Here is a 23,628-nt window from a genome sequence, read left to right on the forward strand (position 1 = left end):
CGTGGCCCAGCAATTCCAGCCTGGGGTATATAACCAAAGGCACTGAAAACAGGTGTTCAGACAAATACTTGTGCACAAACGTTCACAGCAGTACTGGACACAGTAGCCTGAGAGTGGAAGCGACCCAGATGTCCATCAGCTGGTGACTGGTGAACAAAACGGGGTCCATCCAAGTAATGGAGTATTATCCAGCCACAACAAGGAAGTACTGATTCATGCTGCAGTATGAATGCACCTCAGAAATATCGTGCTAAGGGAAATAAGCCAGACACGAAAGGTCACAGATTGTATGCTTCCTTTTATATGAACTATCCAAGGCAAGTAAGCCCGTGGGGACGGGCAGATGAGCGGCAGCCGGGGGTGAGGAGGGGAGGGAGTGACTGCTTACCACGGGGGATGTTTTGGAACCCGACAAAGCTGTGCAATACTGGGAGTGTCATAAACGCTACCAAAGTATACATTTTAAATTGATTGTTTTAGGTTATGTGAATGTCATCTCAATTTAAAAACCTCCAAACACTCAAGCCACTCCACCCGACCCAGCACCGAGGGGACAGCGCTGAGAAGGGCCGCTGAGCCGACCCAGCCTTCCTCAGCCCCTTTCTGCGGCTCCCGTCCTGGGCTCTTGGAGAAGGCACTTTCCTCTGCCTTTCCTCCCCCGCCCTAGTCCTGCTGTGGGTCCACCGCCCACCTGCCTGGCTGAGTTCTCTTTGAATAGACTTGCTTGTGGGAACATTTTTAGGAGAAAGTTAAAGAAAAACACTTCTGATGGAAAAAACCATAAATAGATTCTCTCAGGCAGCCGAGCGTTGGCAGGGAAAGCCTAACCTTTCTGCCGGCCCCGGGCTACGCGCTAAGCGTCCTGCACCTGCTTTCTGCTACCGGTCGCGACAGAGCCGTGCCCGGCAGCAGGCGGTTAGCAGTCACGGGGCGGGCTGGGGGGGTTCAGGGCTGGGCCCCGGCCCCCACGCCTCTGGGCTCTGAGGTGCTTCCTGACTTTGTCTTCTGGTTCCGCTCACGGGTGGCCACGAAGTTCAGCAGGTCAATGGCACTGACGACCCCGAACACCATCTGCCTCTTACTGGCCTCCCGGTGGCTGTGGTCTGAGGAGGGACAAGGCCACCGGTTTAGGGGGAACTCCGCCCGGGCAGGTCTGAGGCAGCCGCGCCCACCCCCAGGCACCGTCAGGGACCAACCCCACCCGCTGCCCTGAGCCCAAGTGTCCCAGGGCGGCACCCAAGGCAGCCCAGTGACAAGGCCCATCTCCCCCGACGCGAGCCAAGCGGGCTGAGCCGCGGAGAGCAGAGTGCTGACTCCTCCGAGCCGTGCCCCCGGGGCTGCCTGAGCGGTGCGTGGTCTCCCTCGGTGCCCCGGGCTCGAGTCCCAGCACTGCTCACACCCACCGCCAGCAGCTGGCGTCTCTGCCCACAGTACCGTCTGCAAACCCACGCCTTTCCCTCAGACTTAGAATGAATGCCCCTGGTCTCCCCCCGCCAGCCACCAAGGGCAGAGAGGGTGGTTGAGATGGTTAATTTTCCATTTCAACTTGACTGGACCCCGAGTGCCCTGAGAGGCGGTCAGACACCATCCTGGGTGTCTCCAGATGGTATCAGTGCCTGGTTGGAGGGACCGAGTAACACAGATGCCCTCCTCAGTGCGGGGGGCGGGGGGCCGGGGCGGGGGGCCGTCCAATCCGTCGAAGGCTGGAACAGAACAAAAAGGCACAGCCTCCAAGAGTAAGAGGGGACCGGTCCTGCCTTCGGGCTCGGGAGGGAACGCCGATTCCTGCCTGGGCTCGAGCCCGCCCAGTCGCGTACAGATCTTGGGACTTCCCAGCCTATCAGCCAGTTAAGCAAATCTCTCTCCACACATCCTGTTGGTTCTGTTTCCTGAGGGAATCTGGACTGAGACAGTGTCATGGAGCACACAGAGGGCCGGCAGAGCTGAGCACGGGTGGGAGACGCCCAGGTCCCATCCCATTCACCAGCCCCACATCCCTGTCTGTCCCCCATGCCTTTGAGGCAGAGGTCGCACAGGGTTGGGGTGGGGGAGGCACAGAGGGGCCTGGCATCCCACTGGCCTGCTTGGAGCACCTCAGGAACTTTTGGGGAAAGGGGAACTTTGGAGAAGCTGTGCGCCCCCCAGGAGGGGGCGATCTGAGGGGCCTCCAGGCCCCCCAGGGGACACCATCCAGAGCAGGGTTGGCAAACTTTCTGTAAAGGGCTGTGTGCTCTGTAACGACCACTCAGCTCTGCCCACACAGCACAGAAGCAGCTGTGGACCTGTTTTCAGGCATGGCTGTGTCCAAGGAAACCTCACTTACAGACCTGACTCTGGAACCCAGATCGGGGTGTGTGGATGTTGAGACATGAGCTGACGTGACATTAAGGGGAGGGAGCTCCCAGCCCGGCTCGGGACCCAGGGCCTGGACACCCTCCTTTGCGGTCGGGGGCTGCGATGCTGAGCACAGCCGAGCGGGGGTACGTACCTGCTGGCCCCCCCACCACTCCTGACAAGGCCAGGTCCTGCACTGTGGAGCCAAGGACGGGAGAGGGGTTAGACGGGGCACCTGGGCCCCAGGACCAGCCTTGGCAGCAGAGCGGTCAGGCTCCAAGGCCCTCCCAATTCTTGTGATTTCTACAGCCCTTGTCCTGGCCCAGAACCAGGACACCCCCGGCCTCTGGAGACACAGCGAGGAGGCCCGGGAAGGGCCCTGGGAGCAGGTTATCAGCCCCACGAGCTTGTTGAGGGCAGGCACCCAGGTGGACCCCTCTGGGATCTACACCCAAGGCTGGGGGTGGCTGACGATCAGCACCTCGGACTCCCCAGACTCCCTGTGAGCTCATGGCAGGAACGTGCACGCGGAAGTTGGGTGCTCCATGGCCGGCACTCCGGCTCCCAGCACCCCGGCCCCCAGAGAGCCCCACTTACACTGGATCTGCTCGTGGACCACCAGGGCGAAGTGGTCCATCTCCAGGATGTGCGAGAGCTTGCCCAGCGGGTCCGTCAGGCAGATCTGGAAGAGAAGCCACGGTCAGCACTCACCAGCCAGCCCAGCCCGGCCCGGCCCGGCCGGAGCCTGAGGCCTGCTGTCCCTGTGGTCCCCGCCTGCCAGCCCTCCGAGGAACGGAGCACCAGGCAACAGGAGAGGCTGCCTCCCTCCAGAAGGTTCTCTTGGACCTCTTGTTGATTTAGACACTGAAGGAGGCATGACGTGTGTAAAAGGACATTTGGATAAGCTGGAAAGCTCTGTGCATACTGCTAATCACAAGAGCCAACTGGGGCAGCTCCCCACGTGTGACATTCTGGAAAAGGCCAAACTGCTAAGATCGATGGTTGCAGTGGGTCAAGGATGGAGGGGGAAACAGGAGGGAGCCAGGATGTGGGGCCACACGGTGCGATGCTCTGACAAGACACGTCACCGCACACGTGTCACGGCCCACACAGCTGCAGAACCCTAAGGCTGAGCCCTCATGTCAGCTGGGGACGTCAGTCACTAACGACGTGTTATCCGTCACCGTCGTAACAAATCCTGGATCGGTGCAAGAGGCGACGGCACAGGGCTGTGAGGGCGGGAGCGTGGGGGCTCCCTCCGCACCATCTGCTCAGCAGACAGAGTATGAGAACTGGCAAGGGTTTTAAAAAGGACATCGAAGGTCCATCTTTCGAAGGAAAATACAACTGGACTCGCCCGGCATTCACGGGAAGCGAGTTCCCGAGACAGGAGAGGGACTTTGGGGGGCATAAGACAGCAAGTCTGGGGAGGGAAAGCCACGGGGTGGGGTCGGAGAGACCAGCCATGGCGCAGGAGGGGCGAGGCTGACCCCCACCTCCAGACCCACCACCCCACTTGATCCACAGGTGTATGTGGGTCCACGTGGAGCCACCCTCTTCCTCCCCACACACCGCCAGCGCCTGGCCCAGCTCACGCCCCAGACCCTGGAAATGCAGGGTGGGGGCGACCCCAGGGTCTCTGTCTCAGCCCAGCTGCCTTGGAGCCTGGAAGTCGCAGCAGCCAGATGCCCGGGAGGAAGATGTTTGCTCTGGGCAAGAGGCTTAAATGGCCCCGATCTTGGTCTCTGCAATCACTTCTGAGGATGCTCTTCGTCGGTTTAGCCCCCTGGCCGGGGGGAGCTGGTTACGCCCTTTCCTGACCTTCCACATGTGAGAGGGCCGGGCACCTGGTGGTCCCCAGGGAGTCAGGCCTGGGGCGATGGAAAGTGACCTCCCTGCACTTGGAACTCATTTGAGGCCACAGTTCCTTTCACCAAGATCTTTGTGGCTTTAAACAACCCCCAGGGAAGGGGGAGAGCAGGAAGGTGGGGGCACAGAGAAAACGGAGGGAACTTGACACCTTGCCACTCAGCGTTTTCAAAGCGATGGAAGCTGGAGAGGCCCAGGCAGCCTGGGACCCCACCGCAGGGCTCCTCCCGACCGGTCAGGGTGCCGGGCTCCTACAAGGGGACTTCCAGGCGGAGGCCTGTGTCCCACACGCCTGGAGTTATACCCCAGCCCCAGGTGTCCCTTAGTGTCACCATGGCACCAGGTCCTCTGTTTATGGTCCCGGACCTAGACAGTCCTTTATGGATCCAGGGGGTCCTCAGCCCCACAACCCTCACTACCGTGGGTTTCCTGGGAGGGGCCGCAGGGGCTGGATGAGCAGGTGACACTGGGCAGCATGCTTCCCGCTCAGCGACCACTGGGGCCAGGACAGCTTCTTGGAGCTTACACTGTGGTGGGGGGGCAATGAATGCTCCGAGAAACATTCCCCACGTGCCAGGTGCTGGGCCCTGGGGTCAGGGAGGCCGAGAGGAGGGGGGCTTTGAGCTGAGACCTACAGCTGGGGTGCGGTGGGGGGTGCCAGGTGGAGACAACTGGGGTAAAGGCGGCAGGACAGAACTGCCCCTTTGCGAACCGGGACAGGTGGACTGGAGGAGGGGAGAGCTGGGGGGTTGCAGCATCAGGACACTCTCCAGGGGGGCTGGGGTTGACAGGGATGGACAGGACCCCACCTATGCCTCCTGCGGTCTCTCCAGCTGCGGGGAGTGAGAGCCTGGGTGAGGGACCTGCAGGGACCACCCTAGAGGTGGTGGCAGTGGGGTGGAAATGGCAAGAAATACCAGATCCTGGCAGCATCTCAGCTCCGTGTATGGTGGGGAAGAAGGAAATTCAATCCATTCCGAGACCTGGGCTCAACCCCCTTGCCCTTCGAGTGTAAAACAGCCACCCTCCACCCCCTTCACTTGGGGGTCAGACGAGGAAGGCACTGTCAAGTGTCAGGTGTCGGGGGCCATGAGGCTGGGGACTGGGGCTGCCCTGACTCCACCTGCCCTCAGGGGACACAGACCCACCACAGGGTGGCCACCACCTCAGGAGGACCACAGGGTCCGAGTGGCCCCACACAGCAGGGCCTCCCAGCTCTTGCGGAATCATCAGGCGTGCCCAGTACTCTTAAACGGAAGCGCGCGCAGGACAGGATCAGGGCGCGGCGCCAGGGAGCAGGGTCAGGCCGGCAGACACCTGGCTCGGCTGGGCTGAGGGTCTCTGGGCTTGCGAGTGACCCTGGCATTGCCCGGGTATGGACTCGGCGAGCCCTCACCCACGTGGGCCCCTCCCCAACCTGGGCCACTCGGTTTGCAAAGCTGGGGTGAATTCTCAGATGTATGGGTCTGATGGGGTCCAGCCAGCACTGGCCCGACGGATGCCAGGGCAGAGCTGAGGGCTGAGCCCTGCCTTCCAGGACGAAGCTGGTCTCAGCGCCAGCTGCCCAGGTGAGTGGGGCTCGCACCTGCTTGAACTGCCTGGAGACGACTTTGCGAACTTGGTCCGACGGCCGCACCTTCCCCGCGAGCAGGGACGACAGCATGCTCCCCAGAGTCACCATCCCCAGGACAGCCCTGGGGAAGAGGGGACGGGGCAGAATTCAGCACAGCCACCCTCGGGGTCGAACGTGGAACTCTTCTTAGAATTCAGCCACCACCCGCCCAGGGTCTTCATGTGGCAGGAGCACAGCAGTGACCAGACACCCTGCCCTTGACACCGACTGTCCAGTGCAGGGAGACAGGAAACCCATGTCCTTTGGGTGTCTCCATTCTGACTGGTGTCAAAAGTAACCAAATGGCCAGTGTCCTAGGACACGGGACTTTCAGGGCTGGAACTGGACAGTTCTGGGAGAAACTGGATGGTTGGTCACCGTCACCAGGGCATGTCTGCCATGGCCTTCCACCGTTAGGCACGTCCTCAGAGCAAGGCCAGGTTGCTATACCCGGCTCCCGTGCACACACTGGGTGCAGTGGGGTGGGACCAAGGCATTAAGGCCCAGAGGATTAACATGAGCAGCCCCCACCCTGGCCAGTCCTCAGGGACCAGCGGTCCAATGCTCTGAGCATCTGTATATACAGTGGCCAAGGTGAGCCGGCCAGCTTTGGGTGCACCAGGCTACCCGGCCCAGCGCTGCAGACACAGGAGGGAGGGGCACAGGCCGCAGGCTCCCGGCAGAGCCCAGAGGGCTGAGCTCTGGGTGGCGGCGGAGACTGACCCCGATTCGTCCACCACGGGTGCCTGGTCGAAGCCCTTCTCCCGGAGGATCTCGATGGTGTGCTCACAGGTGACCGTGGGCAGCACTGTCAGCGGAGCCGACAGGCTCAGCTCCTGAACTCTGAGGTGCCACCACCTGAGGAGAGAGGGCACGGTGGGGGCCGTGAGCCGGGTCCCGGGAACTTGGGCCCCAACCACATGGGTGGCTGCCAGGAGCGGTCTCTGCCAAGAGGCGCCCTCACCATGGCTTCTTCACCGTAAGGTCCTCCTCCTTCATGAAGCCCTTCTGCAACATCCACTTGTCACTCAGGAACTTGGACCTGCAGCCGCAGAAGACACCAGGCCTAGCACAGGGTCTCACCACTGCCTCTGCCTGCACCCAGGGGACACGGTTCTCAGAGAAAGTGCAGCATTTCTGTCCAGACCCCAAGGGTCCAGCAGAGACTCCACCAGGCTGGCTGGAAGCTCCACCAAGCGGCCTGAGAGCTGGACTCCAGAGAGAGCCCCTAGGGAGCTGTGGCTGACAGGGGCGCCTGGCCCACCAGGGCCGCACGAGCTCAGAGAACGGGAAGAGGTTCTGTCCCGGGTACTGTGACATCCCGTACCCCTGCTCAGGGCTCCCCGGGCAGCCACTTCCCTGGCCATCCTCACGTCTGCTCTAGCTGAGTCCCACCTGGGGTCAGAGGGCACCAGACCATGCCTTGGGGGCTGCCAGGGACCTGCCCTAAAAAGGCAGGTGAGGGCCAACCAAGCGGGGGTCCGAGATGACCCACAGACCCCAGGACCAGACGCAGGTGCAGAGGACACGTGTGTGCACACATTCATTCACCCACACTCCCATCACACACACATGTGTGTGCACATGGCAGGCCAGCCAGGCACATGGAGAGATGACCGTCTGTTCTTATGCACCGAGTCGGGGAGGCAGGCGGTGCAGCTCAGGGCAGTCAGCAGGGGACCCCGAGGTGACTCGCCCCCAACTGGAGACCCAGCCTGGGACATCTGAGCTCACCCAAGGTGTCTAAGCTGCCGCTCCCGAGCCAGGGAGGAAGCTGGAGGATCCGAGGGTCTGTGAGGGTGGTCTTTAGGCCCCTGCCCCCTCCCTCCCTCCCACACAACACCCTTGGCACTTTTGGCCGGTGACCTCCGGCAGGCCGTCAGCCCAGAGGACGGGAATTCAAAGTGGAGGCTGTGAGCTGCCGCGTGGGGAGAGGGCTTGTGCGGGTGCGCGGACGCAGCACCATCAGATCGAAGGAGCCTCAGGGGCCGTTGCTCAGACATTGCACAGCACGTCCCCAGGCTGCTGACCCCAGCCAGGGTCTCCTGGGTCAAGGCCAGAGGGTGGGTGAACCAGTGGGTGGTGGGCAAGGGGTGGGGACCTGTTCTGAGGGCAGCCCGTCTTCCTCCTCCTCCCTCGGCTGGAGGTTAGGCCCAGAGAGCTCAGAGAAGCAAGGGGTCCAGAGGGGTGGCCCCTTGGGGAGGTCTGTCCGGCCCATTGGCGCGGGCACCGACTTCAGAGGCATCTGGGAGCCCCGAGCCGGGGACGAACAGGCTGAGAAAACGTGAACTCCCGGGACCCCCAGCCGCCTCCTTCCTGCCATCAGCTGCCAGGGCGGACCCCCGGGGGCAGTGACAGTGACAGCTCAAGTGCTGGAGGAAGCGGAGGGGGAGGGGCAAAGAGGGGGAGCGCGCCTCACATGTAGTTCCGCACGGAGTCGGGCAGGATCACCACGCAGCGCTGGCCCTCCCGCAGCTCCCGGGCGGCCTTCACGGCCACGGACATGGCACTGCCGGCACTGCCACCTGCCGAGAGGGCCGGGGGGTCAGACCTGCCAGGGCGCAGTGTGCAGCTGTGTGTGCAAGGGGAGGAGCTAGGAGAACCTGTACGTTCTCGATACCACGGAGCCTCACGCCTGCTAGGGTTTCAGAACCAAACCCTCACCCGGAACCCCAAAGCCTTGGAGCAGATGGGGGGCAGGCGGGTGGGGCAGCCTCAGAACGAGGGAGGGCATCCTCACACACTGGCCTGCAGGCTGGCGGAGGGCAAGCAGCCAGCCGCCCGCAGCCCGGCGCCCCGCTTACCGCACAGCAGCCCCTCCTGCGCGATCAGCATGCGGGCGAAGGCGAAGGCGTCCTGGTCGTTGCTCTTGAACCACTTGTCCACCACCTGCGGGCGGCCAAGGGCAGGCGGTCAGCCAGGCGGCGCCGGGAGCTCGGCACTTGGGTGGTTCGGGGTAGGGCGGGCAGGGAGCCCACCAACTGGTCTGCACCCTCCCTGCCGGCCTCAGCCCAGGTGGCGACGACCCTCCAGGGGTGTGGCCTGGCCCCTCGTCTGGGATCTGGGACTCGCTCTGCAGACCCAGGGCTTCCCCCACCTCCGTCGAGCACATTGTGCGCCCGGGGCTACTAAAACTGCCTGCCAGCCCTGCTGCATGGCCACGCTCCGGGTCTTTCGGGCCAAGAGTCCTCTAGCATCCTCACAGAGAGCCTTTCCTGGGGTCCCACCGCCCACGTTGGCCCGCTTGCTTGCCTCAGCTGCCTGCTCCCTCCCTCTGCAGGGGCCTGATCTGTGTGCAGGCTGGAAGTGCCACCCCCCACACACACACAGCGGCCTCCGTATCTGCTCCGTGGTGCCACCGCACACGCTCATCATGGCCACAGGACTGCGTGTACCAAGTCTTGGCCCCCAGGACTGTGCGGCAGGGCTCGCTTCTCTGCTCATGGTCAGCGGGTGCAAGGGTGTGACCTCAGGCTGGGCCTTTCACTGCCCCCACCTACCGTCCGGTCCAGCACCGTGGGGACGAAGTCATAGCCAATCCCCTCCACCTCGTAGACCGTCTGCTCCGTCTGGTTCAGCTCCTCGGGCTCTGCGAGGATGGAGCCTTCGGGGTCCACCCCAATGATCTGAAGAGCGGGTGGCGTCAGGGCTCACATCTAGGAAAGTCTCACCTGGCCGCGTGCGGCTGTGCTTGGAGTGAGGGCCCCCTGCTGTTCCCAGGTCTCAGAGGCAAGACTGGAAGCCCAGAAACCCAGGCCTGGTGCTGGGAGGTGATGAGGCAAACCCCAGCTCCGGGCACTCGGGGTGGGTGGCTTGACGCTGGGGAGGTGGCCTCCTGGGAAGCCCCCCTCGTGCAGGGCGCCCCAGGACAGCCTCGAGAGACGACCCCAGGACAGCAAAATCTGGGGGCAAGGGGCGGTGCTGGGACTGCCCTTCCCAGACGGCACAGAGACCGGCCGCAGGGAAGAGCCACCAGTGAGGTGTCTCCCCAAGCCCCTCCCCAGGCCCACTCAATTCCAAATCCAGGTGCCCGTCCCCGGCTCTCAGAGCCCCTGGCAGGGCAGCCGCAGGACATGGACCTGAGTGCTTATGGCTTCTGGAATGATCCTTGGAGGCCACCCAAATTGACTACCCCCCAAGCCCGGCTCATCTGGGGGCCCGTCGTGGGCTGCTGGGCCCTTTATCTCCAGGCAGGTGCAGGCACGCCCACCGTGTGAGACACAAGGCTGTCTACACAGAAATGGCAGGGACGAGAACCTTCCACTCTACCCAGCGCCAAAGAGCTTAACGATGAAGCCTCCAGCGGCAGCGCAGGCCTCGGGTGGGAAACGCGCCCACGTCCAGGCCCACCTCTCCCGGACTCTCTCGCAGCCCCGGGCCGCTCACCTGGCACCCCGGGCACTTCTCCTTCAGCTTCCTGGCGATGCCCGTGATGGTGCCGCCCGTGCCCGCGGAAGCCACCAGCATGTCCAGCTTCCCTGAGGGGGAGATGCTGCGTCAGGGAGAACGGTCTCGGCTGGCCGTAATGGCCAGCCCACCACTCTCAATAATGTGCAAAAAACATACTCAAGCACACGGAAGACGGGTTGTCAAAAAGGTCTAAAGACACTGTTCTCAAATTTAAAACCTCTGATCACAGTCCTTTATCTTTAAGAGGCGTTGACAGTAACAGGGACCCGGGGTCCTCACTGAAGTCTTTGCTAAAGGACAGACGCCACTGAAATCCCTGTCTGTCCTGAATCCGTGAATCGTAGGTAAGGTGACGTCCTGTGGGGGGCGGGGCACGGGGCTGAGGGCTGAGCCCAGGAGCGGCTCCTCACACTCTCCTGAGCTCTGTGGTTTTGTTCGACGTGAGTAAGTGAGCTGAATTATGAAATGAACTGGCATAAACCACTCAGCTCGGCTCAGATATCGTCTGGGCTCTCAGGGGGCCCAGGGGCCAGCTCAGGCACCTGCAGACAAGTCAGCACAGGCCCCTGTGATGAGGCAGAAAGGCTGGTTTTGCCAAACGAGAAGATTCTCACACATAAAACCTGGGTGAGCAAATGCCTGGACTTTGCCGCCTGGCTCCTGGGCACGGAACGAGGTGCATTTAAGCCAACATCAGGCTCCAACAGGAAGCCAAGGGTGCCAACCCCCTGGAACTCGTCCTGAAAATCTCTTAGGGAGATGGCCCATCAGGAAACATTACAACCCCAACCGGCCTTGGCACCAAATGTGTGGAGAGGTTCCAAGATGCCTCATGTCCATACAGAGTAGGACGTCACCACCCCAGGCCTGGAGATGAGAAAACCTGAATGTTGAATTCAGTACCCAAGTTGGGGCTTGATGCCAAGTGCGGATCAGCAATGTGACGCCCCTGCTGTGAGCCCCGTACCAGCCTGGGACACACTTGTTCCCTGTGCTCAGGAGCTCCTATAGGTTTGGAGGAAAGATGGCTAGGTAAACAAAGACGATATGTTTGATGTTATAGGAGAGGCACGGGCAAAGTCCAAGAGAACACAATAGAGGCTGGAAACTGTTCTAGGGAAATGCTCTAGAAAACATTTTATAGCGAGGGTACATTTGAGCTGGGTTTTGAAGGATGAGTAGGAGTTTACCAAGGAGAGGGTAAGTAACTTCTACACTCCCAGTCAAGATGGACAGCAGGGTTAGGCTAGAAGTACACACCGTCACACTGCTGCAGGATCTCCTCGGCCGTGATGTCATAGTGGGCAAGGGGGTTGCTGGCGTTGCGGTACTGTGAGAAAGACAGCAGAGGAGCCATGTTCAGGTTGATGCACAGAACTGGCAGCAGCCACAGGGCGCCAGGCAAACAGCTCAGCGCAAGCCAGAGAGGATCCCAGCTGCTCAGAGAAGGACACGGGCACCTCAACAGATGCCAAGCACTAAGACCAACTCTCCAGAAAACGCGATTTCTGAATTAACCCAGAAGTGGAACAAGGGGCAGAGAGCTTCCAGCAAGAAGCTTTTCATGTCTGATGCCTGCAGAGAGCGTCCCAGGCCCTCTGCAAAGGGCCTTCCAGTCCAATGTGCTGAGCGGACAGCAGAGGCAACAGCCTGGCCGACCCCGCTGGCTGGGGGACCTGAACGGGCTGGGAGCAGCCAGCGACCCCATGCCAGCACCTCAGTCACCTCTGCAGCCCCAGTGCAACACCACGCCCAAGCCCTCACCGAGCCCCCCGGGGAGGGCCCCACTGAGGTCCCAACTGCTGGGCGCCTACTCGCCCCCGGGCCCTGGCGCCTCACCTGGTCCAGGATGTGGGAATTGGGGATCTCATTCTTCAGCCTCCAGGCAACCCCTACGTGTGACTCGGGGGAGTCGAATCTGGCTTGGGTGGGAGTTCTCACGATCTCAGCCCCCAGGGCGCGCAGGACATCCACCTGCAGAGGCACGCCGCGGCCTTCATTGCACTGCCAGGCCTTCAGCGCGGGGACGGGGGCCCGGGAGACGCCCTGCCCCACACCTCCCCAGCTCTCCGCCCCCAGCACCCCAGGCCCCACCTTCTCCGTGCTCATCTTCTCTGGCATCACGATGATGCAGCGGTAGCCCTTCACAGCGGCGGCCAGGGCCAGCCCGATCCCTGGGGGCAGCACATGGGGTGAGGGGGGCCCACAGCACCCCCAGACCTGGCCACCCCCGGGAATGCCCAGGGGAGTGGGTGCTGCAGGATTCCCAGTGCCCAGCATCGCCCCCTTCCGCCCTCACATGAGGGAAAAGGACATGTGGGGGCAGAGACAGAAAAGCGAGTGTGCCCAGAGAAAAGCGGGGTGCAGCACTGAACCCCGATTCCTCAGCTCTCACTGGGCGCCTGGGAGGAACAGGGGCAATGGCAGCAAATGTGTGGAGCTTGCTGTGACACGGGGCTCGTCCAAGGAAGGGGACCCCGAGGATGGTTAGAGGTTGGTGCTGCCGCTCCCACCGCAGGCCCAGAGCACAGGCCAGGGCCGGACTCCTCCTCCTCGGTTCCAAACGGGTCAAGGCCACTGTCCAGGGCTGAGGGGGCACGGCCACCCCCATGGGTCTGAAGACAGAGCACTGAGCCAAAGAGGAAGATTCTGGAGCCTCCAGATATCCCAGAGTTTGTCCTGCTTGGCTTCAAACTTGCTTGGGACCCATGACCCCTCTCCAGGTCTGGATGGGGGATGTCTGTCCTGTGCCTGGCCCTCCGCTGCGCTCTGGAAACACATAACTGGTCTGGTTTCAAGGTTCACAGCTGAGAGGAATTTGCTTCAGGAGGAATTGTGCCTCGGGTCTTGTCCACGTCTGATTTAGGTGATATTTAGATGATACTTAAATGAGACCTGGGACTTAGCGTAGATGCTGGAATGGCTTAAGACCCCGGGAGGCTGTACAGATGGGGTGAATGTATTCTGTATTCAAGAAGGACGTGAATTCTGGAGGCCAAAAGGTGGAGTGTTATGGGCTGAATTGTCCCTCCAAAATTCATGTGTTGAAGCTCCACCCTGCAGCACCTCAGAAAGTGACTGTAATTAGAGATGGGTCTTTGAAAAGGTGATGAAGGTTAAGCGGGGTCATATGGGTGGGCCTTGATCCCATGTCTGGTGTCCTCATAAGAGATGAGGACCCAGACGCACACAGAGGGGTGCATGTGAGGACACAGGAGGAGGCGGCCGTCTGCACACCCAGGAGGGAGGCCCCAGAGGAGCCAACCCTGCCGATGCCGTGATCTTGGACGTCCAGCCTCTAGACTGTGAGACAATAAATGCCTGTTGATCAAGCTGCCCAGGCTGTGAGACGTATGACTGCAGCCACGGGAAACTAAGACAGATTTTTACTCCCAGGGGTAGTTGCTCCTGTAACAGACTCCGACGTCACAACACAGCCCGGACAGCAAGAGGTCGGAGACAGCTGGGCGGGGACGCCCACCTGCACATGGGCATCAGGTGCTGAGCAAAGCGTGCGGGGGAGGGCGGGGCCGGACACGGCAGCGCAGCGGCCGTGGGGCCCCTGGGCCGGGGGCTCTGGCCTGCTGCAGCACCCACCTGTGTTCCCCGAGGTCGGCTCGATGATCGTGTCCCCGGGCTTCAGCGTCCCCTCGCGCTCGGCGTCTTCGATCATCCGCAGGCTGATGCGGTCCTTCACACTCCCGCCCGCGTTGAAGAACTCACACTTGGCCACTGGGAGCCAGAGACCCATCATGAGAGAGGAAGAGACCCCGCCCCGTCACCTGACACGCCCCAGGATGGAGGGACGGGTTTGGTCCTTGCTGGTCCTAAAAATCATCACATCCCCATCACCACCTCCCACACCTGCACCGGATGAGGGTGCTCAACCACGGGAGCATCTCCCACCTGCCCATCCCACCCGCCGGGGACCACGTGGCAACTCCAAGTGAACGAGACAGAGGCACCCCAAGGAGTCTCTAAAGGGGTGGCTGGAGCAGAGCCACACCCCTGGGGGGCAGCAGCCTCAAAATGGTTTGCTGGGCAAGCAGGGGGCAGCAGACAGCCCGGCCAGACAACCTGATGACCTGAAGCCACAGCTCCCACCCCCTCACACCGGCCAGGACCCGCAAACCCTCCACACCTGCCTCTCACTGTCCTGCCCGGGAGGAGCCCCTCGCAGAGACGTGGGGATCCCCGCTGATCTCCCCACCCAGCAGATTCCATGTCCTTTCCTGTGTCTAAGCCTTCGCTCTGGCCTTCTTTCCTTCTTTCCTCCCTCTCATCTCTTACAGATACGCAGAGTTTGTAAAAGGGGGAGATACTGCACCAAACGTGACTGGAAGGATGCAGGCCGGCCTACGACGCCTACAAAACAAGCTCCCTCCTGGTCTGTCCTGGTTTCTGAAATCCCACAACTGCAGACAGACTTTATCCTCCTGCCGGGACAGTGTGTGCGTGTGTGGTGGGGGGGCTCTCGAATGTCTGACCGCTAAGGAGGCCTGCACCCCAGGACTCTTGCAGGTCACACAACACTTAAATTAGAAAATTCCGTGGCGGCGAGTACAGCTCAGCAGCAGAGCACGAGCTTAGCATGCATGAGGTCCTGTGTCCAATCCCCAGCGCCTCCATTTTATAAAATTAATTAATTTAATTAAATAAACAATTTAGAAAATGAATATATGTGTATGACTGGGACATGATGCTGTACACCAGAAACGGACAAATTGTAACCGCCTGTACTTCAATTAAAAAAAAATTAACCCTCCTCCCCAAATCCTACGGAGGCCACGGGAAGGCCGGCACAGACGCAGGGACTCAAGCTGATCAGCCGTGGACGAGCCACGAAACCAAACTGAGCCTTGGTTTTTCCATCTGTAAAGCGGGCGCACTAAAGCCGACTTCAGGGGCTCCTGCCAAGTTGAGCCACAGCAGGTCCACACCCGCTGGGAGCTAGCTGATGGTCTCTGTCCCCTGACGGAAGAGCACAGGGCAGCCAGCAGCTCTCGCGGGGCCACTCCGGTGCAGCCTGAGCCCCCCGAGCAGAGCCGGGGGGTTGGCAGTGCTTGCTGCTGATTAGAGGATCCTCCACCGGGGGTAGGGGAGGCTCCGGTGATGATGCCTCTGGGGTGCATCGGCCACATGGCCTCGGTCCCTCCCCTCGGTGGGGCCGACCCCCTAGGACCCCCGTGCTCTCTCCTCTCCAGCTCTCGGCCCCGGCAGCACCAGGCCTGGTCCCCCTCCAGGGCCTCCACTCCTCCACTCCGCTTCCTCTGGGACAAGGCTGGCGTCTACCTGGGCTACGTGCCCTGGAGAACAGTGACTGGGAGGTATACCCCACGCTCCTGGGTTCCTGGAAACAGCTTCCTGCACAGAAGCCCCTTCCCCACAGGACTTGGGCAAGACTCGAGGGTGACCCGCTTGTGTGCCCAGTACAAGGCCAGCCCCAGCCTCCAGATTCCCCCTCTTTGTCTCACACGAGAGATGAACAGTCTGTTGAAGCTGCGAGACAGCCACCTCCTGCCCAGCTGACAGCTGAGACGTCAGCCCACCCACAGCACGTCTCCTCCTCCTCACCAAAGTCCAGGACGCAACAGCCTCACTCTGCTGCGGGGATCCCAGCCTCCTCTCCTGCAGTTTCCGGCTCGGTTCTGCCCTGACACCTGCCCGAGCACGCCCCCCCCCAACCACGTCCGGGCCTCAGCTCACAGGCCACCTCCTCCCTGACACCAACTCTTGAACGCTGGCCAGGTCACCCCCTAGCTGACCAGTCGTGTGTGCATCCTGACTCCACCTGAGGTCATCTCGGTCACATTAATGCACAACTGAGGGTCAGAGGGGCCCACAAGCCGCGCAGGGCAGGGTACTCACGGAGCTCACACTTCAGGCCAAAGTTCCTCCCAATCTTGTTGATCCTCACCATCGGGGTGTCCCCAATCTTCTTCAGGATATCTGGCAAGATTTGGGGGGATTTTGCCCTAAAATAGAGTAGCCCACAATTACCCAGAAAAATAAACCAAAACGGTACCAGTCTTGGAATCCAGCATATTCTTTTAAATAAATCAAAAAATAAATCCAAGAACTGGTTTTTACAAGGGATCTGGGTGATGATTACACACATCTACACTTGGTAAAAGGTCACACGCTCATGCACGGACAAGCACGCCCGAAACCTGCATAAACGAAGGTACTGGGTTAACAGCTGGACCAGTGTTGCTTCCCGGGTCTGAGAACACGCCGTGGTGGGCCTCCAGGCTCCGGGATACCCCTTTCATGGGCCCCTGTCTCCTTCCACATTCTAGTGACTGGCCTCTCACCAGCAGTCCTCCCAGCTGAGAAGCTGGCGACTGGTGACAGGAGGGTGTGGGACAGCCCAGCTGCTGCTCAGCTATGAGCAGACTGTTACACCCGCATCCTCTGAGTGGCCCCAGAAGGTGTTTCCTCCACCATCACCCTCAGGGACCGACCGATGCAAACCCCACCTTCTGCCCGTCTGTGCCAAGGATGTGCCACCAAATATCACCCCAGAACAAGCCAAGCTGACTTGCACTCCAAGAAATGCAGTGCTTCCTACAGCCTGGATTTCCCATGCGCCGTCCCACGGTTCTCAAACCCGGGTGACCCCGGTCACCCTGCAGGAACCCATCGCCCCCACCTCCCAAGGTACTGACTCAGCTCCCCAGGAATGCCACCTTCCACCTCGGGACTCAAACAGGCAGCAGCATGGACCAGCTGGCAAGGAGCTAACATCAGAGCCATGCTGGAGGCAGACTTGGCAAAGGGAGGTGTGGACGCTGGGGTGAGGGGAGAGCCTGGACCAGGGCAAAGGGCTCTGGACCCCGGCCTTGGAGGGAGACCAAGCCCTAGAGGCGACCCTGCGGTTGACTCATTAACTAGTTACAGCCAAGGCAGGAGAGTGCACACCTGGGATGGAGGGAGGCTGAGTCATCCTGCCCCAGCAGGGGCTGTAGGGGCCAGAGGAGGGCGAGGCCGGGCGGGTGGGGGTGGGGGCGGACGGAGACAGGGTTCCCGGCTCAGCACCAGGCCTGGGGGGCTGGGCAGAAAGTCCCCTGAGAAGCTTGCCTGGGGACATCAGGGCAGGCGTCAGGAGAAAGAATTTAACAATTTATCCCAAATGCTTTCACTGTGATGGCCCAAGAGGCTTCTAGGAAGGGAACCCCACAGCGTCTTAGAATCAACCTGAAATCCTTCCCGGGGAGGGGGCCCTGCCTCCCCCTCCCCTGCACGGCCCCTCTCCCCCCTCTGCTGCTCCCACCCTGTTCCTCTTTCTGAGCCCATCCCACCTTGGGACCATCTGGAGCCCCCTTCCCCAGATATCCACATGGCTGGCACTTTCTGCCTGTCCAGGTACCAGCTCTGAGGCCTCCCCAGGCCGCCAGGCCTCATCCCCGCTGTGCTCTCTCTGCCAGGACCCCCTAGGCCGTCTCCTCCTGGGATCTGGCCTAGTGTCTTCCTAGCAGGTGAACCCCAGCGCGTTGGGCCTGAGCCCAGCTACCCATAGCCGTGGGCCTGGACGGGGACAAGCAGTTTCAGGGCAGGAGAGCAACCCGCCAGGGCATTTTAGGAGGGTCAGGCTGATACGTGAAATGCAGGTGTGATGCTGTGTCACAGCCTGGATAGGAGGGCGTCCTGCCCCACCCAGGCCTGAGCTAGAAGCCCCCTGAACCATTGGGAATCCCTTCCCTGCACACCCTGACCCACAGCAGCCACCCGAGCCTCACCCAGGCCTTTCACCTCACCCAGGCCTTTCACCTCCAGCTCTGGTTTGTTTTGGCAGCAAGGGCTCAACTTGTATGGCCGGCGGCCAAGCTGGCCTCCTAAGCTCCCAGCATCAAGGTGTATTTAATCTGGGAGCTTCTGGGTTTGTACATTTTATTTCTGTCCATTGGCCCCACTGAGGAGCGCACCCACCTCCCCACGCCCAGTTGTGAATCTAAGTCAATAATCCTAAATGTTGATATAGCAGTGCACACGGAGCAAGAATCAGACACCTAAAAGGTGTATTCTCTGACTCTTTTGCTCTACTCCCGGGAGGTCACACTAAGGAAGCAGAGGTTGTCCTAGGATTTAGTAAGCTTGACTTGCATTTCATGAAGGGTTAGGGATTTTTGCCTATTTTTTTCTTTCCCACTTGTTAATCTCCTGCACCTAGAAAGGGCCCGAATACAGCAGCTGTTCGTGCACAAGGAAGATGCACAGACGAAGAGAAAGCAAAAGATCACATGATGTCACTCATATGTGGAATCCAAAAAAAAAAAAGAAAAAGGACACTATGAACTCATCTGCAAAACAGAAACAGACTCGCAGACATAGTAACCAGTCTTATGGTTACCAGGGGAAAGGGGGTGGGAAGTGATGCATTTGCGAGTTTGAGATTTGCAAATGTTAGCCACTATATATAAAAATAAATTAAAATAAACCAAGCTTCTGTATAGCACAGGGAACTATATTCAATGTTTTGTAACAGCCTCTAATGAAAAAGAATATGAAAACGAACGTATGTGTGTGTGTGCATGACTGGGCCACTGCGCTGCACACCAGAGACAGACACACTGTAACTGACTCTACTTCAATTAAAAAAAAAAGCGCACGGACTAAATAAACTGTGTTCTGCACCGCAGGTCTTCACAGCGAGACGGCTGCAGACCCTGAATGCCCAACACAAGGCTTATAAACCGTGGCTTGTGCGTCCCACAGTCTTGGTCCAACCACAGAGACCCCACGATGGAAAAATACTTCATGACCAAAAGTTAAGCAGGAAAGGCAGGCACGATCCTAATTACTGAAAAATAAGCATTCTCACCTCAAACAGGAGCGTGCAGCCAGACGGGCGTGGGTTTTAGAAGCCTCACCCCAAGCGGTCGCTCTGGGCGCGACCTGGGTGCATCCCTTTGTTTACTGAGTGTCTGCTTTTGGGCGCACTGACCTGGGTGCTGGGCTACAACGCAAACAAGACTTGCCCTCCCTGAGCCTCCCACCCCCCCCACCATCCATCCCGAGGGCCTGCAAAGGCTGGAGAGTGGGGGGCCCCCCTAGGTCCACAGGGCTGTCTGGCTTCCAGTAACAAACCCTCCCCCCCAAGGGAATGGACAGACCGTCTTATGATCATAAATAGGGACTCACAGGGCAGCGTGGTGATGTGGAGAGTCGCTGACAGGCTTGCCCAGCTGCCAGGAGCACCTGCTCGGGGCATCAGGACGGATCCACGCGTGCTCCTTGGCTTCCTTGTCCCCCGGAGGCCCCTTTTCAAGGCTCCCTTTCCCCAAGTGTGCCCCTGAGAGGTGGGGGCACCCTGCAGCCCTCTCTTCCACTTGGGGTGTCTCAGAAGGCATGGTGGGATCTGTCAAAGGTAAGGGGAAGAATGTGGTCAGTTTGGGGTCATTTCCAAAAACCTGCAGAAGAGCCTGCTTTATGCAGCAGATCCTGGGAGCCCTGCTCACCAGCCTCCCTCCCCAGTGTGAGGCTCTGTTCATTCACGTAGCTCAGCAGGAAAAGGCACCGCACGCAGGCACCAGCTGCTGTGGACAACGGCTCAGGGGTTCTCAAAAGGTTAAACATACAACTACCCTGTGGCCCAGCAATTCCACTCCTAGGCATTTATCCAAAAAAAAAAAAAAGGAAACAGATATCTGCACACCACATTCACAACAGCACTGTTCACAGTAGCCAAAAGGTGGAAACAAACCAGCGTCCATCCACAGATGAATGGATAAACAAAATGTGGTTTAGCTGTACAATGAATAGTATTTGGCCATAAAAAAGGAATAAAGTTTTAAAATCTTCTCAACATGTGAGTGCATGCGCCACCCCCCCACCCAAAAAAAGCAGCTTGATAGCTTGATGGTGGTGTCCTTTCACAACATGTATGTAAATCAAAACACCAAGTTGTACACCTTAAGTATATATATAATTTTTATATATCAAAGATAATAGAGTTGTTTTAAAAAGATTACACTTGGTTCATATCTGGGTGTCCCCTCCAAAAAAAAAAAAAAAGACTGCATTTATATGATGGAAATAACAAGAGGAAACTGGATATAATAAATGTATTTTTACCCTGAAAAAAAAAAAGGAATGAAACATTCTTAGTCAAATCAGCCAGACACAGAAGGACAAGGGCCGTAGGACTCCGCCCATGCGAGGGACCCAGAACAGGCAAAGCAGAGACACTAAGGGGTTAGGAGGGTCCCAGGTGCGGGGATGGGGGTGGGGGTGGGGCACTGTTTAATGCGCAGAAAGTTTGTTAGAAGGTGATGAAAAGTTTTGGGTACAGGTAACGGTGATGGTTGCACAACACTGTGAATGTGTATGTTGCTACTGAATTGTACACTTACAAATGGTTAAAATAAATAGTATATTCGGTGTATTTTATCAAATTTTCAAAATTTCATGGAACCTTAAAATAGATGACAAAAAAATGGAAAAAAGAAAAAGGAATGGGTGCCCTCAAAGAAGAGGCGGCGGGGCTCCTTCTGGGTGACAAGGTGCTTTCTCATCTTCAGAAGCCCTTTCCTGCCTCCTGTGATTTTCCACGCTGAACGGAAGATGAGTCCACAGCTGGGCACAAAGCCATCACTCACCAGGCTGAAGGCTGAAAATTCAGCACAGCGCCAGCTCTGTAAGAGGCCTTGAAAGCTAAACGTAATGCGGTCTCCTGGATGGAATCCTGGAACAGAAAGGGTATTAGGGGAAATCTGAGTAAGTATGGACACCGTTTAACAATAATGTTCATGAACTGTAACAAAGGCACCGCACTAACGTAAGACGTTAGCATTTCCCAGAACTGTGCGAGCGTGGGGGCGGCCCGTGGGAACCTTGTGCTGTGCGCCGCTGCCCCTCAAGGTGCTTCAGAAGGCAGTTTTACTGTGAAAAGGTCGGGTGGGCCAGGCGGAGCTGGGCTGAAGGTGCAAAGGGCTCCTTCCTCACTTGGAGGTGAACGCGGAGGTTCTGGGGGACCCGCCTGCTTTCTCTTCGAGGGCAGGCACCGGCCGGGGTACCGCCGCCCCTCAGCAAGGGCAGAGGCAGTCCCAGCTGGTTCCCTTTCTCCCAGAGCAGGGCCAGGTGCAGACCAGCGCCAGCAGGTCGCCCTCAAGGAAGGAGGAAACCCCCAAGGCTTGGCAATCACATCCCTTTCAAATCCACCAGGCCTTGGCTGTGCTCCGCGGTCGCCCGTGGGGAGGTGATTCTTCCTTCTTGTAGAAGCGCCCCGGTCATAGACCTTTCTCCCCACCAGAGGCCAACAGGCCGGCGGCGCCCTGGCTGGGTGGGTGCCTGCTGGGCCGCAGGACTGGCCCGAATACCACGCAGTCCGGCCCCGCAGACACAGGCAGCCCTTCGTCCCCTATGTGGCGACTTGCCTCGCCTTGCCTGGAGCAACCTCCCGAAACGTAAGGGGTTGCTGGGAACACAGATGAAACCGTTCGAGTCTCCGTGGGATCCACAGGCACGCGGCGGGATGCTCGCTTGGTGACCCAGGTTCAAACCCGCGGGCTGCGTCGCGCCCAGCCCGGCTCAGCGCCCCGCGGGCACAGCGCCCGGCGCGCCGACGCACGTACGTCCTGGGGAGGAGGGCTCACCTGGCGCCGCCCTGCTGGCTGCCGCCTTAAAATGCCGAGACCCTCCTAGGGTCTCGACACCTACCACCCCGACCCCGGGCGCCCTGCGCGCATGCAGTCTGCCCCAAGGGGGCCAGTTAGGGCCAAGGGTGCGGACGGTAGTAAACTCCTTCAAAGTAAGAGTTTTCAGGTGGGAAATCGAGACTACTGTGGATCTGGAGGCTGCTTGGTAACCCGGCCTTTGGCGGGGTGGGGGTGGCATTAGGGGATACAGTTTGGGAAAAACACCCCCAGGTAATCCTTGGGAGGCTAACTTTTGCACTCCCGCCCCTCCCCCCCCTCCTCCTCCATTCTCCAGCTTGGCCATCCGTCTTGCCTAGGGTTCGAAGTGGCGGTCGCAGGGCACCCTCCCCCACCCCCTTAGTTTGTGCCAGGGGCAGGGCCCCGCGGACCCCGCACCCCCTACCCCCGAGGGCACCCACCTCCCGTGCCGCCCATGCAACTACGTCAATATTTTGCCCCACCCCCACCCCCATCCCATACAACTGGCGGAAAAGAGCAATTTGCGAAACAATCATTTCCCATCCAAAATCGATGATGGCACCATTACACTGTATCTCCCCCAAATTCCTCCCCGAGTCCCAACTCGACGCTCCCGGACTCGCGCCTCCTGCCGTCCCCTCCGCATCTGTGGGAGTTGGAGTGGGGGCCCTGGGACACGTGGGCTAGGAACGCCTGGCTTAAGGACCGTCTGGACTCGCTGTAGGGGTAGGGTCCGGGACGCGGGGCGCGCGGGGCCCGGCCAGCTCTGCGGCGGGCAGGTGCGGATGATGCAACTCCCGCCGAGGGGTGGGGCGGCCCGGACCCCCTGCCTGGACCCCAACCCGACCGTTCCTCCTAGCGGTGGGACGGGTCTCGCCCCGGCAAGTGCTCACCTGGACCGAGACCAGGGAAGAGTGGTGGGCTGGGCGCATCCGGGAGTGGTGAGCGTTGTCCCGGAAAGCTGCGACTCGGAGACGCGACCGGGGGGCTGGCGGGCTCTGCCGGGACCCGGCTGCCGCAGCGGAAGGAAGGCGATTGGCTGAGGGGCGGGGGCGGGAGTCGGCATCCAGCCAATCCCGAGTTGCAGAGCGCAGGGCCCCCGCCGCGCTCGTCCCCGCCCCCGCTCCGCCCCGCCCCTAGCTCCCTGCTCCCATCCCTCCCCCACTGCTGCACCTCGGGTCAGGACCCCAACCCCATCCCCCACTCTCCTTTGACGCAACCACCGTCCTGTGGTCCTTGTTGCCTTGCTCCTCCCGCTCCCGGGACTCCGCCCTCCCTGCATGTCCCCTGCCGCTACCCCCTCCCCCGCCCCAGGACCCTAACCAGAACCGCGCATCCAGGGGCGTGCGAACGCTCTGTACCCATGTCCCGATTCTGTTTTACTTGGGTAACTGCTTGCTCTGCGGGAGTGTAGTAGGTATTTACTGATGAATTAAAAACGAGCGGTCGCAGAGGGGAGGGACTTGGAAGTGCCCCGAGGATGAGCCTCAGCACCGATCCTGCCTGCCGGGTCCCTCACGCCCGCCCTGGTCCCGCGACCACCGGGCACGGTTCTTTCTAAGGCGGGCCCAGCGCTTGCACGGTAGGCGCTGGGCACCTGGGCTTCGGATTCACTGTGGCGGGTTTGTCGTGGTCCAAGGGCCAGGCATGCACAGTGCTGCTCCATCCGAGCTCCCCGGTCTGCCGAGCCCGGCCACTGCTCCTACCGGACAGCCAGGGGACCTGAGCGCACTTGGACTTGGCCAGAAGCCACAAAGCCGCTGGGAACCGGGGTGCCAGCAGGCTCTC

At 60.0% G+C, this 23,628-nt stretch overlaps 1 protein-coding gene across 2 annotated transcripts; it reads right to left on the reverse strand.

Annotated features, from left to right (window-relative positions):
• Nucleotides 1-278: 278 nt before the first annotated feature.
• Nucleotides 279-22,879, reverse strand: CBS (cystathionine beta-synthase). Of its 2 annotated transcripts, XM_031682226.2 has the most exons (18): nucleotides 22,734-22,879; nucleotides 20,824-20,909; nucleotides 19,367-19,583; nucleotides 16,094-16,200; nucleotides 13,823-13,957; nucleotides 12,320-12,399; nucleotides 12,065-12,199; nucleotides 11,486-11,555; nucleotides 10,202-10,293; nucleotides 9,316-9,441; nucleotides 8,620-8,704; nucleotides 8,235-8,340; nucleotides 6,780-6,857; nucleotides 6,539-6,673; nucleotides 5,789-5,897; nucleotides 2,932-3,016; nucleotides 2,489-2,530; nucleotides 279-1,103 (listed from the first exon to the last, which is right to left on the reverse strand). In XM_031682226.2, the coding sequence occupies exons 3-18, from the start codon at nucleotides 19,573-19,575 to the stop codon at nucleotides 946-948; spliced, it is 1,752 nt and encodes a 583-aa protein (XP_031538086.1). In that variant the 5' UTR covers nucleotides 19,576-19,583; nucleotides 20,824-20,909; nucleotides 22,734-22,879; the 3' UTR covers nucleotides 279-945. The 2 variants fall into 2 exon arrangements, with proteins under 2 accessions (XP_031538086.1, XP_031538165.1); XM_031682305.2 differs by lacking the exon at nucleotides 2,489-2,530.
• Nucleotides 22,880-23,628: the final 749 nt, after the last annotated feature.

The sequence above is a fragment of the Vicugna pacos genome, chromosome 1, assembly GCF_048564905.1.
Source record: "Vicugna pacos chromosome 1, VicPac4, whole genome shotgun sequence".
NCBI lineage: Eukaryota > Metazoa > Chordata > Mammalia > Artiodactyla > Camelidae > Vicugna > Vicugna pacos.

What these genes read in the sequence shown, in the direction of transcription:
- CBS (XM_031682226.2), bottom strand. Translation starts at nt 19,575, where the DNA reads ATGCCTTCTGAGACACCCCAAGTGGAAGAGAGGGCTGCAGGGTGCCCC. An exon ending in AGAAGATGAGCACGGAGAAG is followed by an intron (nt 12,200 to 12,319) that starts GTGGGGCCTGGG and finishes GTGCCTCTGCAG; the next exon opens with GTGGATGTCCTGCGCGCCCT. An exon ending in CTTACGGTGAAGAAGCCATG is followed by an intron (nt 6,674 to 6,779) that starts GTGAGGGCGCCT and finishes CTCTCTCCTCAG; the next exon opens with GTGGTGGCACCTCAGAGTTC.